Source organism: Perca flavescens, chromosome 23 (genome assembly GCF_004354835.1).
Source record: "Perca flavescens isolate YP-PL-M2 chromosome 23, PFLA_1.0, whole genome shotgun sequence".
Classification (NCBI taxonomy): Eukaryota; Metazoa; Chordata; class Actinopteri; order Perciformes; family Percidae; genus Perca; species Perca flavescens.
The window spans coordinates 20,884,276-20,899,763 of NC_041353.1; the positions used below are offsets into that span (position 1 = coordinate 20,884,276).

Below are 15,488 nucleotides of genomic sequence, written 5' to 3' on the forward strand. Positions count from 1 at the left end.
GTTTGGATTAAAGCACTCCCAGGGAATGGGCGCCTGGGTAGCTCGGTTGGTAGAGCGCAAGCCCACATGTAGAGGTAGAGGTTAATTGGCCCATGGTTCGGGTCCGACCTGTGGCGATTTCCTGCATATTTTCCCCCTCTTTCGCCCCTTTCATATCTAAACTTGTGTCTTATGTCTTAGTGGTTAAAGGCGGAAATGCCCAAAAATTAATCTTAAATAACATTAATAACGTTTCCTGGGTGAAAGCATTGTGTTTTACCCGGGACTGGTCTCGCATAGCCAGACCTACCTCCACAGGGCTGCGGAGGAAGGTCTGGCTAGTCCCAACATTCCGGGATGGGAGAAAAACGTGCTCTGATTTATTGGCATTTCTATAAACCTCAGTTCCAATTTTTGCCTTTTTGGCGACGAGGATTCCTTCTCTTGTGGCTCGCCATGAGTCTGATCCTCCATTATGAATTAAAGTGCAGTGCAGGCTTTCAAATTTGAAAGGCTCTGAACGAAAACGCGTTGTGGATTAGCGAGACAGGTAGGCTTGTGCTTTAAGTCCCTCTCAGCGATTATAGTTTTCAAAATGGCGGAACGACATGGAAGCCTCCTTGGACTTGCCCGTCCAACGTAAATGCAGATACGAAATTCTTCGCTAACGAGGATAAGTCAGATCATTGGTCATTTTAAACCAATGAGGACATATTTATGAATGAAGACATTGATTTTAGCTAATAAAATACTTTAAACACTACACAGTGTACCTTTTTAACTTTCAGACTTTCCTTTTCTCCATGCACCTTGGAAGTAGGTGAAGTTGTGACTGGATTTTGCTGCTTTTCTGTAATGCAGTTGCAACTTGTTGTGAGTGTAACTTTGCAAAGTCTGGTGTGGGTTGCAAAATACTGCAGGGTCCAAATGTATTCAAATATTTACATGATGTTGCAAAGTGTACATTATGAGGTCATTTGGGACAGAATCATGTTAAGCTAGAGAGAGAGAGAGAGGCTGCTATCTTTGGTTGTGGCCTTGGTTAATGGCTGATCAAGGGAATTTCCTGGGTGACTGGATTTAGTTTAGTCTTAATATTAAGAGGATTTCAAAATTGAGTTTAAGCATACAATATTCTTAAATCAATTAACCCTTTTGTGTTTTGTTTTTATTTTTTAATCCAGTACCAGAGGAAGTGGTCACAGTGCTATGCTGCAGCCATAGACCACCATGAATACCAGAGCTTGTATCAGAAGGGAATACAGTGTCATTGTCATCTTTCTGGCTGTGGCTGTCTCCATCTGTGTCTTATATAAAGTGGACATTCTGTGGGTAAGGACTTCGTTTAAGTCGGACTGTTTGAAGTAGGGATCGACCAATGTTGTTTTGGTTTTTTTAGGACTGATACCGATTATTCAAAGTTAATAAAAACGATTGATATTTGGAACCGATATATGCATTTACAGTGAAAATGAAAATCTTTACGTCAAAATTAAGATTTTGGAATGTAACCTACTCAAACACGAAATGTTTAAATGCTTTAAGCGATTATGCAATAAATTAGAAACTTTCATAATACACAGTAACAGTCATATAGTGTTGTGGGCGGGACATTAAGTCAGACTCAGTGGTGAGTGAAACCGAAGCCGAGGGACAGACACGGAGCTGTAGCAGAGCCAAAGTAGAACTTCTTAATTAATTAACTTTATCGGTTAGCAGGCAAATAAAAGCTGATACAGAAAATCTGCAAACTGACAAAAAAACGCCTGATAATCGGCCAAGTTGATAATCGGCCAAGCTGAAAATCGGTGTACCTCTAGCTTGAAGGGTCGACCCTATTTGAAATGTTTAATATTAATCCGGTTTCAGGATATTGTTTTCCAATACAATCTGGCTCAGCAGCAGTAATGTTCTTCATTGCAAATAAATGCAGTTAATAGTATTTTCTCTCTCAATACTGCAGCTTGACTTGCTGACAGCAGCAGCTCCTCTAGTCAAAGAATAAGGCTGGCGATATTCTATACTTTTGACAAAAACCATCAAAATGTGTTAAAGGTGCAATATGTAATATTGTGTGTAATACTGGCAGCTAGCGGTTAAAATAGTTACTGCACTACCAATTCAAAATACTGGAGAGTCTTCTCCCCCGCCCCTGCCTGCCCAGACTCGAAGTTCACGGGGGTTGCCAGGCTGAGACCGCAGCATTCACAACAATGTAGCTGGACGCTTTTCTCACATAGCCAGACATTACTCCACAGCACAGCAGAGTAGCTAACGTTAGATGCTAGTCTCACATAGCCAGACATTACTCCACAGCACAGCGGAGTAGCTAACGTTAGATGCTAGTCTCACATAGCCAGACATTACTCCACAGCACAGCGGAGTAGCTAACATTAGATGCTAGTCTCACATAGCCAGACGTTACTCCACAGCACAGCGGAGTAGCTAACGGTAGATGCTAGTCTCACATAGCCAGACGTTACTCCACAGCACAGCGGAGTAGCTAACGTTAGATGCAGGCTATATTGACAATCATAAAAGCCCGTGCTCACGCGGAGCTCTGTAACCAACTGACAGACACACTTTTTCGGCTTAAAATTACAGTATGAACCGCTAAAAACACAACAACCTCACTGTCTTCTCCACACGCCAGTCAGGCACACTTCCTCGGCTTAGAATTACAATACGAAACGCTAAAATTACCACTACCTTGCCGACGGAACACACTTCATTGGCTTAGAATTACGGCAACAATCGCTAAACGCACTGCAAACTCACAGTCCTCTCTTTCCGATTTACAGCCCCCCTCTTGTGGCTTAAAATAACTCACCGTTGTCGGCTCCAGCCGCTGAAGAGGCTACACGCTGTAAACAGCCATGGGCTGCCCGGTAACGTTAACCGTTAGCAGGGTTAGCATGGCGGCGTTAGCCAGGACCAGTCGGGATCACTTTACTGGTTATGTCTCAATTGTTTTTGCAAGTAACCAACTCGGTTACTCTAGCTATATAATTCAATGTGAGTACACAAATGTTGAAATGACAAAAAATGCCCGTCCCTAGTAGCTGTGATAAATTAGCATGAAGCTAATGCTTACCGGTTCAGGAGAAAATAAGCCAACTCTGCGTCCTTTTGGGCTCTAAGCTGTCTCCATCTTTCAAATACATCTCCAATATTTACCAGGGGGTTGTTACGTCACGCAACTGTTAGAAACATGCTGTTTTCTTTTTTTATGTCATGTAGAATCTATCTCCGTTGATCCTGTTCGTTTGTTTGCTGCTTTCATGGCTGTACTACCGTTACAGCTGTAGCGTGCTGGGTTTACGTTTTTACAGGTATATCTGGCTACCCGGCCTGCCTGTCAAACTGGGCCGTTGATAACAACACACAGATCAAAACATAAACATAAATTCCGTCACGGAATGTAAATTTCAAAAAGAAAAAATACTGAAATTAGCATTGTTGTCAGAAAAGATAGTATTTCAGTTTAACATGTTTCCTTAATATCTCATGAGGCATTGGTGTCATTTTTGGATTTATTACAGTACAAATATTACATATTGGACCTTTAATGTTCGTTTTTACTGACGACATACAGTAAATCTCAACAAATCACATATGTATAACCAAGAGATGCCCCAAAACAGTTGGGCGCTAAAGGGATGACTATGCTCCAGATGGACAGGCCTTGCGTGGCAGCTCCATGTTAATGTGTGTGTAACTGGGCGAATTAGAGGTAAATTGTAAAACACTTTGTCCAGTAAGGTAGATGAGCACTATATAAATGCAGTCCATTTACCATGAGAGTCACTGATGTTTTGTGCCTCTGTGTGGTTTAATCTAATTTGTATAGTGTCAAAATTTTATGCATCTTTCAGCCATGAAAATCTTCCTCTGTAATGTCAAACCATCAGGTGTGAACCAGCTTCTATAGTGCTTCTGGGCCAAGTAACGTATCATAACATGAATCCCAGGATGCACTAGGGGTGTTGAAATTAATCATTGCATCGATGCATCGCGGTGCTGGCCTAGACGATTCTGCATCGATGCAGTGACTGACCATAATCGATTATTGCCTATGTTACTTGTTGATTTTCCGGTTGCTGCTTCTCTCTGTTTTTACCTTTTCTGCCTTTTGTATGATGTGTTCAGACTTTGCTATATTCAGGAAGTGTCTATTTTAAAAGCAGATACAATATATATATATATATATATATATATATATATATATATATATATATATATATATATATATAATGAAATTGTTGATGAAAACAATGATGCATCTGAATCGTTGACAGGATAATCGTAATTGAATCGTGACACTAGTGAAGTTTCACACCCCTAGAATGCACACCAACAAGCCTTTGAATTTGAAGATTTGTGTTTTTTCCCTAGCATTTTGTCCGTCAATGTTAACAGAGGGGACGTGCCACAGGGAAAGTTTGGGAAAGGTAGAAATTCCATAACAGATCAACAGTTCTTATAAAATAAAAATCATTTAGTGCTTTTGGACAAAAAAAATCATCCTTCTTGGCCCTTTTGCTTCATTTAGTTAATTTGCTTTCAGTGCATTTGATGGATGCATCTTTGTCACCATCTCTCTCTCGACCACCTGCCAGATTCAGCATAAAGTGAACTCCGCCACCATCATCGTCCCGAGAGTTTCCACTAACCCTGACGTGCATCACGACTTCTGCACCTTCCAGCCACTGTCTCCTAATGACGCCCTGGAGGAACGCCTCCTACTGGACTCCATTGCTTGGCCTAAAACTCCACTATTGCCAGCTCCTCTTTGCCTGGAGAAGACCAGTGATCCAGCTCACAGCTCCTTCACCATTCTCCCAAGGAGAGGAGGAGGACAGTGGCACGTAGGGGATCAGCTGGAGGTTAGGATCAAAATCTCTGATTTCGACGGCTGTCCCAAGAAGTCTGGAGGGGACTTCTTACTCGCCCGACTGCACAACCAGAAGCTTGGTGCAGGTGTGGTTGGGCAAGTGGTGGATCATCTGAATGGCAGCTACTCTGCTGTATTCCCTTTACCCTGGGAAGGAGATGCGGAGGTTGAGGTAATGCTAAAAGCTTTTATTTTAAATGTGGTTATATTGTAGACGTATTTCATATTTATTCTTTATTTTATCTTTAACTATGGACTGTAAAAATAATGGAAGTAGCATCGGTGGCATCACCCATTGGTTTATGAACTGCCGTTTTAAAGTCAGGAGTTTTTGGCCGTTGCCGTTTGGGATTTTGGAGCCAGAAGTGACCATATTTGGACAAAAGGGCGGAGCTGGGGAGGGTTAACTGTTGAACACAAAAATGTGAGCTAGATACATGGTTAAATGTAATTGGCTCACCAGTGTATTTCCGTGTGTACTTCGTTCATAGCAATCCCACCAATCGGTCCCAAAACGTCCCAGTTAGAGAGTGCATGTTGTAAACATATTCTGTGTAAAACTTTACAATCATTCACTGAAATAACCAAGCATGCCTGCCTTGTAGCGAAGTTTCTTCAAAACTTGCCATTTTCAGCGTCTAGCTGGAAGTTTGTTGTTGTTTCCCACTCGCCTATTAACTTTCACTTCTAGCACGGCACATGTGCAGTTTGTAATAACTATGGCAGTTTTCCACTTAAAATTCTTAGACCTTTTGGAAACAGTGGGACTTTTCATTTCAGACAAAAGAATTTCCAGCCACCAACAGTAGATTTTTTGTAAAACTCTGGTTCTCTATTCAATCAGGTGACGCTGGTTCACTCTAGTGAAGCTGTCACAGTGCTGAACAGGCTGACCAGTGAACAGCCTGACAGGATTTCCTTTAAGAGCCTCTTCCGCTCAGCCTCACTCTCTGAAACTACAATCTGTAACGTCTGCCTACGTCCAACAAAGCAGCCGCTGTGCAACTACACTGACCTCCGTACAGGCGAGCCTTGGTTCTGCTACAAGCCAAAGAACCTGAGCTGTGATGCCAGGATCAACCACGCAATGGGAAACTACAAACAAAACCTCAGGGCCAACGAGGAGAAGCTCTTTCAAAGGTGAGGGAGCAGAGAGACAGGACTGACTTTGAAGTTTGTGATTACCAGCAGTTAAGATTAAATCTAAAGAGCTTTTAAGTTTTCAAGGACAAATCAAACTAATCAGTCTGAATCATACTAGTTGACTTTCATTAAGAACATTGGATAGTATTTTCATTTTTCAGTTATTCATTTATTATGGTTTATTGTCAACGTATACATCTTATTTGAGATTTGTCTTTTGAGAAATATTAAGTTGGCAAAAGCGTTAGCAAACAGTGGTTATTTACATCCAGTAGATGTGGAGCAGCAAAGTATTCCTTTGGAGTTGTGTTAATGGCTACCAAGTACAATATTCATTCACCCTTTTATGGTACGTGTACACTGCCAAGCGTCATTTCCACGCTGCCCATTCATTGTGAGCAGCCACGCAATGCATTCTGGTAGCATTGTGGCGACTTTAGAGAAGCGTGGCATCGATTTGCCTGCTCCTCATTTGCATAAAGTTTCATGCAGGCAGGGACGTCCAGCTTGACTCGCCGCCTCTCAAAAACTCACGAAAATCTTTTAAGCTGACCTTTCAGCAACTGCATAGCTTATTTCTCCAATAAGATGTTTTCAGAAACACATTTTGGTGAACTATGTTTGTAAAATAAGAAAATGTTTCCAAATGAGCTGCCATGTCGGTCTGTTTTTGAAATCTGGGTGCAGCAAGCCCCACGTGAAGCGTTTGTCCAATCAGGTGCAGCCATCGGGGTTGTAGGAGGGTGGAGCCTGTTTTCTTTGCTTGTCAGTGGTCATCAAAGAGAATGATAATTGCTAGTGAAAAAGCCTATTAACCTTGCAATGTTGGAAAGCGGGGCGATCCCTGCCATGAAAAAAAACACCACAGTGGACACGTTCCATTAGCCTGGCTCCGCCGTCCTACGTACTTCCGCTCAATTTTCATTTTCCTTCAGTACATCGTCTGGGTTTGCGGTATATTCTTGGGTTTTCTCTGGCCAAATCTTTGGAGGTCCATTCAGCGAACAGCGGGAGTGGGTAAGAACGATGAAGTTGAGGTCGGGCGCTAGCTTGAGTTGTAGTTCCGTAATGGTGGTGGAGAAAGATGCGAGCGAAGCCATCCGTTGTGGAAACGCTGCCAAATATACAGAAGTTAAAGCCTGAGCAAGATAATCTTTGCTTGTTTTGTTTTGTTGGTGGCCATGATGTTATGGCCCTCCTCCCCACGGGGTTGGGGAAAAGTTTGATTTTCCAGCTCGCTCCGTTAGTGGTGAAGGAGTTGGCTAAGGCGAACGCTAGCAATGCTAAGCCAATAGTCGTTGTCATCTCCCCTCTTGTTAGCCTGGTCCTGACAGTACGTAGGAGGGCGGAGCCAGGCTACCAGAGTGGCTCTGGGCAGATCCAATCATTTTAAACTTCAACAGAGTACCCACCTTCAAGGAAGTTAACACTTGTCAATGGAGAGTGGCCAGACTCTCTGTACAAATGAAATGTACAAAAGTCTGGTAGGACTTTTGGTTGGGGGCATATCTGACTCTTTAGCTTCTAAATGCTCCGCTGTGTTCACCTGCTAGTTGCTTACTTTGTCTGTCTGCTGTTTGGTGGTAGATAGTGCACAATTGTTAAATCAGAGCTTATTTGATAAAAACAACTACCTGCTGCTTCTAGCGGGGAGACTCGACCAAAACAGTCAAGTTGCCGGCCGTAAAACTAAAACGATGAGCTGAAAGATGCTACAGCACTCTGTAAAGCTGAGAGGAACTGCAAAGTCAGGTGATCATTATCTGTGGATTCCTCACTGCGAGTGACACATTACACATAGTCTTTGAACCCATTGCTTAAATGAAAAATATTAATAAGTGCAGCTTTAACTCACAAAATGTATTTTTCTAGAGAGTTTTTTGTAATGATAGATTAACTTTAAGGCAGTTTTTTCACATTTTAGTGCTTTTTTTTTTACCTTCATGACATGATTTCAAATGTTTGTCTTCCTTTCTTGTCTGTATGTTGTTGATGTTGTAGTGTGTGTATAAGAGATGTATTATTATTGTGTGCTCTTCTTCAGTCGTGTCAACTTGAAAGTCTACCTACAAGCTTCAGGACCAGCCAATGTCACAGTGTTGCCAACAAAGAAAGGTACAATTTTACTACTGCCATTACTAAAGAATGTGCTATAGACAATGAAAGTAAAACGTAGAGGATTCTTTTTGACTAATCCAGTTATTTTCTTTCCGACAGATCTCTAAAAGTAATTCTCCACAAATAATCATACAAAAGCTCCACTTTAAATCTTATCATTAGCCTATGAGATATGTGCTCATACGTTCTTGGAAACAAAGTCATTCAGCATGAAAAGCATTTAAAAATGACTAATGAATCTGAGGAAATGGTGTGTCTCCATTGTCAGGGTCATTTCAAAGCTTCCCATTCATTTCTATGGCAGCTGTGCAATGCATTCTGGTAGCGTCGCGGGACTTTGGAAAAGCTGGGTGTCGAGTCGCCGGCTCCTCATTCGCATAAAGTGGCTCAACGCCTTTCAAAAGCTGTCGAAATCTCTTTGTCGATCTGAAATAAAGGCACTCAGGAATAAGGATAGTCAGTAAATGCTCATACAATCACTTTCTACCTTCGGTTTGGTCTTTTCATTGGATTTGTCTGATAAAAAACCTACCCTTACCCTTTAACTTCCTCTCAGGCCAATCACAGCTGAAGAGCAGCAGTGTGAAGTCTGGCTATTACTACCAGGGTGTGTGGCGAGCACTAGGTGGCACCACAATTCGCCAATTTAACAACTCCACCATCAGTCAGTGTCTGAAAGGCAAGGAGGTCCACATGTATGGAGACTCCACCATCAGGCAGTGGTTTGAATACCTCAACGCAGCACTGCCAGGTAACTGATTCACAGGGATTTCTGGCTGATTTTGTTGACACTGAAGCTGAATCTGTTCCCTCTGTAATACTTTTAGATCTTAAAGAGTTTAACCTGCACAGCCTGAAGCAAGTTGGACCTTTCATGGCCTTGGACTATGCAAACAACATCTTGGTGACGTACCGCTGCCACGGTCCTCCTATCCGTTTTTCCAACGTCCCAACCAGCGAGCTTCGCTACATTGCCAATGAAATTGATGGCTTAACCGGAGGCAACAATACTGTTGTAGTTTTCGGCATCTGGTCTCATTTCAGCACTTTTCCCATGGAGGTCTACATCCGGCGGCTGCAGAGCATCCGCAGGGCGGTGGTGCGGCTGCTGGACAGGGCTCCAGGCACGGTGGTCATCATCCGGACCGCCAACCCCAAAGCCTTGACACTTTATGAGACAATAACCAACAGTGACTGGTACTCGCTGCAGCGTGATAAGGTGCTCAGAGCAATGTTCAAAGGACTCAACGTTCATCTGATCGATGCCTGGGAGATGGTTCTTGCCCATCACCTGCCGCACAACCTCCACCCACAACCTCCCATTATTAAGACTATGATGGACCTTCTCTTGTCCTACATATGCCCTAAAAACAGTGGCTAGATGCGTGTTTGTTGCAGTTCCAAGCCATATTAGGGTTGGGTATTACAAATAACCACTGCTGAATGATCACAATTAACACAAACTGTACAACCTCATTACTTGCCCCATGTGTTGGGATTGTCAAGCAGCATTTCAGGAAATGCAGAAAACACTGTATACTATTTCTTTGCTGGGCACAGTGACTTCCTGAATGACTCCGGGATGGTTTATACACGAGATACTGTTGTTATCCAGCATAGTGGGAGTTTTTTTCCATTCTATAATCAGTCAATGGAGGATAAAACTGCAAGTGGATTCACTTTTTAAGAAGCCTTAACTTAAACAGCCACATATTTATAAAAATGTCCCTCATGGGATGTTAATGGTGTAATGGCTCCAAAGATCAGGAACAAAGACTATTTTAATTATGTAAAAAAAGTATTTACATGTCAATTTTTTGTATAAAATTTAAAACTACTATTAAATAACATGTAATTTAAAAAAGTTGCTGCTGTAATACAATTATGAATACTATATGAAATGTTAACTGAGTTATGCTTTTGATTGTGGGTTGGTGTGAAGTGTGCAAATGTTATATCCTTCCAAGTTGTTCTTTTATTTTTATATACTGTTAGTATGGTGAAAGTAACTTATTACATTTACTCTCTAAAAGTCGTTTTTTGTGTACTTGTACTTTTTGAGTATGTTTTTAAATCTGTCATTTTACTTTTGCTTAAGTAGGCTACTTCTTATCACAAGTATCGTAGGCTACTTTACTACATTTCAAGTCGCATCCGTTACACATAGTGAGATAGGTGTAGCTGCTGGTGTAAAAAATTAGTAAAAACAATGTTAGTGCCTATAAAAGTTGTGTGAAAATAAGTAATTTAGTTTAATAAAGAAATAAAAAAATGGTTTACTGAGAGATTAAGATAATTTTGTTAAATAAAACAGGATGTAAATAGTTGAATACGAATTTAAAATAATTAGTTCTAAATATAATAATATTTAAGGTAAAAAGTGGTGTAACCTAAATAACAAATACACAGAGTGCACCTTTATTTTGAGAGGTCTTATTTTGATTGTTTACTTTCGGTATCAGTCAGTGTCCCCTGTGGTGACTGGTTGTAGGTACGGAAGAGAACGAGTGCGGATTACAAACGCATGGCGCAAGCTTCTTATATACTTTCTACGGGCGCAGGTACGACGAAAAGCAGTGACAGAATCAAGGGGAGAGAGATAAGAACACATGGAGCGGGAGAAAAATCGAACACTAGGATAGATAGCTTGGTGAAGCTTGAAGTGAACTGACGAAGCTGTAGCGGTGGACAATTCTGCACATTTCTTGTTTATTTGCATTTGAATATGGCAAAAGTTTGTGCGAGTGTGTCGGTGCTAAGCTAAAGCTAAGGTCGGCGAGTCGCTGAACCGAAGACACCATTTCTGACCGGAGAGGTTCCTAATGCTAATGTCACCTGGTTTCATGTTTTGCACCTTGAACTGTCTCTCCGACTGACCCCAACTTGTGAGTTAAGACCTGTTTAATACATTATTTGTCTATGATTAAGACACTGTGTGTGTGTGTGTGTGTGTGTGTGTGTGTGTGTGTGTGTGTGTGTGTGTGTGTGTGTGTGTGTGTGTGTGTGTGTGTGTGTGTGTGTTCAAATATTTTGGTACTGCCAACTGACCCTTCGCTAAGCCACGCCCTAAAACCGCCACAGGCCAATCGTGGCTTAGCATCCGAAACTAGGTGCAGGAGGTCTGTCAAGCTTTCGAGTGAGGGAAACATGCCAAAGCGTTGTGCGTATGCATTGTACAAATCCGATACCCAGTATCCTAAAAGTTTGGACGGGGTGGTGGAATCTGTTCCCTTCCCGAAACCTAAAACCCAAGGGGAGAAATGCCGGCATGGATCAAGCAGTGTGGGAGGCCCCATTCACAACTAAATGTCGACAAGATTAACAAAAACACCTAGTTAGCTACGTTTGCTCTAAGGCAAGAACACGCTAATGTTAGCTAGCTAACTCAGCACAGCATTGCTTGGAAATAATGACAGTTCTTTGTTCATAATGCATATATTTGAACGTAAAATAAAAGACAATTCCGGCGCAAAACTAACCTAGGGGATAATAACAGATGTGTACCACTCAATCGTTCTCTGGGACATGTTTTCATGCTAATCGAATGTGTTTGTAGCTTGAAAAGTAACCGAAGAATTGAGAAAAAGATTGAAGAAAGATAGATTATAAAGACAGTCGCATTCTCGTATACAGGCGGCCGCCGTCTTGGGAGCTACCCAGCTAACAATTTTTGGTCCCCTAATGTGCAACCTTTAGAGAACGTTCCCCTACCGTTGCAACCTTTAGCAAACGTTCCCCTAATGTTGTAACCTTTAGGTTGTAACCTTTAAGGAATGTTCCCCTAACATTCTTTTTTACATTCCCCCTAACATTTAAAAAACTTTAGCAACCATGGTACCAAAAAATAAAAAATATATATAAGAATCAGAATCAGTTTTATTGGCCATATAGACACATACTGTACAATAGAGACAACATATAGGCACATAAACACAATACAAAAAATACAACTATACAAATAAGACATAATATCAATACAAGTACACATGGAGTGGGATGTAGAGTGCAAAGTAATAGTGCAAATGTAGTGTGCAAGATGCATATTGGTAGGGCTGGACCCGAATATTTGAATATTCGTTCGGTGGGTTGGTATTCGATTTTCAAATTAGACATTCTAATATTTTTTATTTTTTTATTTTTTATTTTGGTTTATTTATTTTCTGCATTTATCTCTCGTTCACACTCCAGTCCAGTTGGTGGCGGTAATGCACATTTAAGTTGGTTTGCCAACCGCCAATAAACTACAAAGAAGAAGAAGAAGAAGATCCTGTCGGTACACGATGACACCATAGACAGTATATAATGGACCAATAGACCCCGTTGCTCTGGACGGAGACCAGTGAAGGCTATTAGAAGCACTTTTCCGGTGATGGCCAGCTTTACTGCGCAGCCTCCAACTGAGAGAATGTGACGTGAGCAACGTGTCTGAAAGTTGGAAGTCTTCTGGTAGCTGTGCCGAGAGAAATCTCAATCATTCCCAATCTTACAGATACGAAGCGTGTAGGTGTATGTAAGGAGATAACATGGGCACAGGCTAATTATTGCTAACTAACATGCTAGTTAACATTAGTAATTAAACCTAAACATCTCATGTAAGTCGAAACTGCCTGCGAGCTTCTCCTGTACTATACAGTAATTCCTCTACTATGCGACAGTAAGTCACTTGGTTATGACCCAATCATTAGCCTATTTTTACAAAAACGTCTGCTACGGAGCCATAACGTGAGGTACAAGGTAATGAAGCCTTTTATACATTGTCGTGTTTCTTTGGAACTAAACAACGGACAAATAGAGTCTTCAAACATTTCTGATGTAAAGTTATTCGCAGTCAAGTGACGTAAAAAAAAAATGGCGGTCAGCGGAATGCTAACAGGAGGTGATGGCCAGTTAGCAACAAAATGGCGCCATAGATGGCTCAAGTTCTGAAGCGAAGCTTACCCCCTTGGATGACGCCCACTTCGAGCATTTAGCAAGCTGGAGAAGCTAGCGAAGATAACAAGTGCGGAAATGGAAAACTGTTTGTATAAAAGTAAAGAATATGGGGGGTTAGGGGCAGTAGATATGAGTTTAAAATTATATATAGCTTTTGTTAAAAACGTGTCAGCAGCCATCTCCAGGAATGCTCTCTGGACCGGTGATCGCTCCAAGTGGATGAAAAGGAGAGGGAGAGCCAGACAAGGTCCAGAGTACAACCTTATCTACGGGGATGTTATGTATGAATATGACAGTCTTAAAATTGATTGGAATGGCCTCCAAAGTAAAATGATTTTTAAACAATTGAATGACTATAAATACGGTGGGTATATAAATTATAAATATTTAACGCACAACGAAGGAACTCAGTTCCTGAAATTTTTTAAAAATAAGAACCTATCTGAGAGCATTCGCGATATGAGATGGCTGATGTCGGTGAATAGACTCGCTGTTGGAGCTGTTGTATCATGGAGTTGTTATGTAAAAACAAAAAAGTGTCCCATGATTAACTGTGAAGACGAGACCCAACAGCATCTATTGATGGATTGCTACAGGGCAAAAGAAGTCTGGGACAAATTAAAAGTGTATGGTGTTTTGTACTTTCATATAAATCTGTCATGTACTGTATTGTTGACGAGACTCTATCAGAGAAACAAAAGGAACTTTTACAAATAATCATATGTATTGTATGCATCAAGCTTTGGAAAACAAGATGCTGTATGGTTATTCAACAAATAATCATAAATAGTGACGATGTGTGCAAACAAGTGCTCGCTGAGCTCAGGAGAAGAAGAACCATGGACAAAAAACAGCTCCATCCTTGGGACACTTTTAACCTGTAAACTACAGCACTTTATAAAAAGACTCTATATGCACTTTATAAAAAAGACTCCATGCACTTTATAAATATCTCTATGCACTTTATGAGAGGCTCTAGGCACTTTACACTTAAGCTAGGTTTTGCACATTTTATTTTATTAGTTATATTTGTTTAATTCTTCTATGGTTTATATTTATGTCAGGTAGCCTACTGTATGTTTAAATGTATAAATTGTAATTTGTAAAAACTTAATAAAGCTCTTTAAAAAAAAAAAAAAAAAAAAAAAACTGTTTCGCGTTTTTCCGTCGTGATTCGGTCAGAAACTTCAACATTGTGAGGCGAAGAGATTGTTTTGGAATATAGAGCTTGGATATTACATTTCCTTGGACTCTTTAAGTTTTGGTCCACTTTGTACCACTTTGTTGCTGAAAGGACAACGAAAACAGGTATGCATGCACTCTCGGCTGCGCAGATTACGGCTGAATTGTTTTATTTTCTGTTACTTTGTAACAGTTGTGTACATGGCTTTATATTTTAAAGATTTAATGCTTTAAAGTTCTAAAAACGCTCATGAGTGGAAGTTTTATCGAGGTTACAGCGATGCCCCCAGTCACAAAGTGTCCCGTTGACGGGACGGTGATCCTGGAGAGGTTAAAAGTTTATTAATTCTGAACGCGTCTGGCCTGTCTATCTATATTGCACCAAATACGACACTGCACTCCCTTGTGAAGTCGTTTGGATGAAAGGTTCTCAAAATAATCAAAATGCAAACAAACAGACAGACACATAGAGATTCCTGCCTTTATTAGAGATAATAATATGTTCCGAAGCTTTGAATATTCGATGCTCATTACTACCGAAGCTTCGAAGCTCAAAAAATGGTATTCGGACCAGCCCTACATATTGGAATGATAAAGTATGTAATGTGTAGGTGAATGGCCAAAGTGTTCTCGTGTCTGGTTGTTTTTGTGTGCAGGGATCTGTAGCGCCTGCCAGAGGGGAGGAGGCAGGAGGATGGCAGCAGTGTAGAAGATGGCCAATAGCTCTCGTGGTAGGCCATGCTTCCGCAGTTGTTGTAGGAAGTACATCCTCTGCTGAGCCTTTTTAAGGATGTTGGACTCCCACTTCAGGTCCTGGGAAATGATGCAGCCCAGAAACTTGAATGAGTCCACCTTTGACACTGGGCTGTTGGATATTGTGAGGGGGGGCAGCACTGTGGGGTCCTCCACGTTTGCTACAGTCAGCGTGGGGAAGTTTTTCTGGGAGTAGCAAGTAGAAGCAAAGTTACAAGTCAAATTAAAACCTTATCAGCCAAGCTAAGCATAATACTGATGTGAACAATAAAATAACACCTGCCTGTTTGCAGATTGTCAGGTCCTTCTTTGTCTTTCTGCCCTGCAGGCTATACGGTTTTACAACGTCATTGGTTGCCACTCGCCGTAGCATGCGACGGATAGCAGTACCTCCGGTCAAACCTCCAAAAGTTGTCAGGAAAAGTTGCTGTAAAACATATAGACATACAAATTACACATGTAGAACAAAGTGGAGAGCTTGTACAAT

The 15,488-nt window shown here is 41.2% G+C and overlaps 1 protein-coding gene across 1 annotated transcript; it reads left to right on the plus strand.

Moving 5' to 3' along the window:
• The first annotated feature begins 4,388 nt into the window (after positions 1 to 4,388).
• Positions 4,389 to 9,909, plus strand: LOC114550525 (NXPE family member 3). Its single transcript, XM_028571335.1, has 6 exons — positions 4,389 to 4,430; positions 4,599 to 5,045; positions 5,718 to 6,013; positions 8,061 to 8,163; positions 8,708 to 8,885; positions 8,962 to 9,909. The coding sequence occupies exons 1-6, from the start codon at positions 4,389 to 4,391 to the stop codon at positions 9,513 to 9,515; spliced, it is 1,620 nt and encodes a 539-aa protein (XP_028427136.1). The 3' UTR covers positions 9,516 to 9,909.
• The last annotated feature ends 5,579 nt before the right edge of the window (positions 9,910 to 15,488 follow it).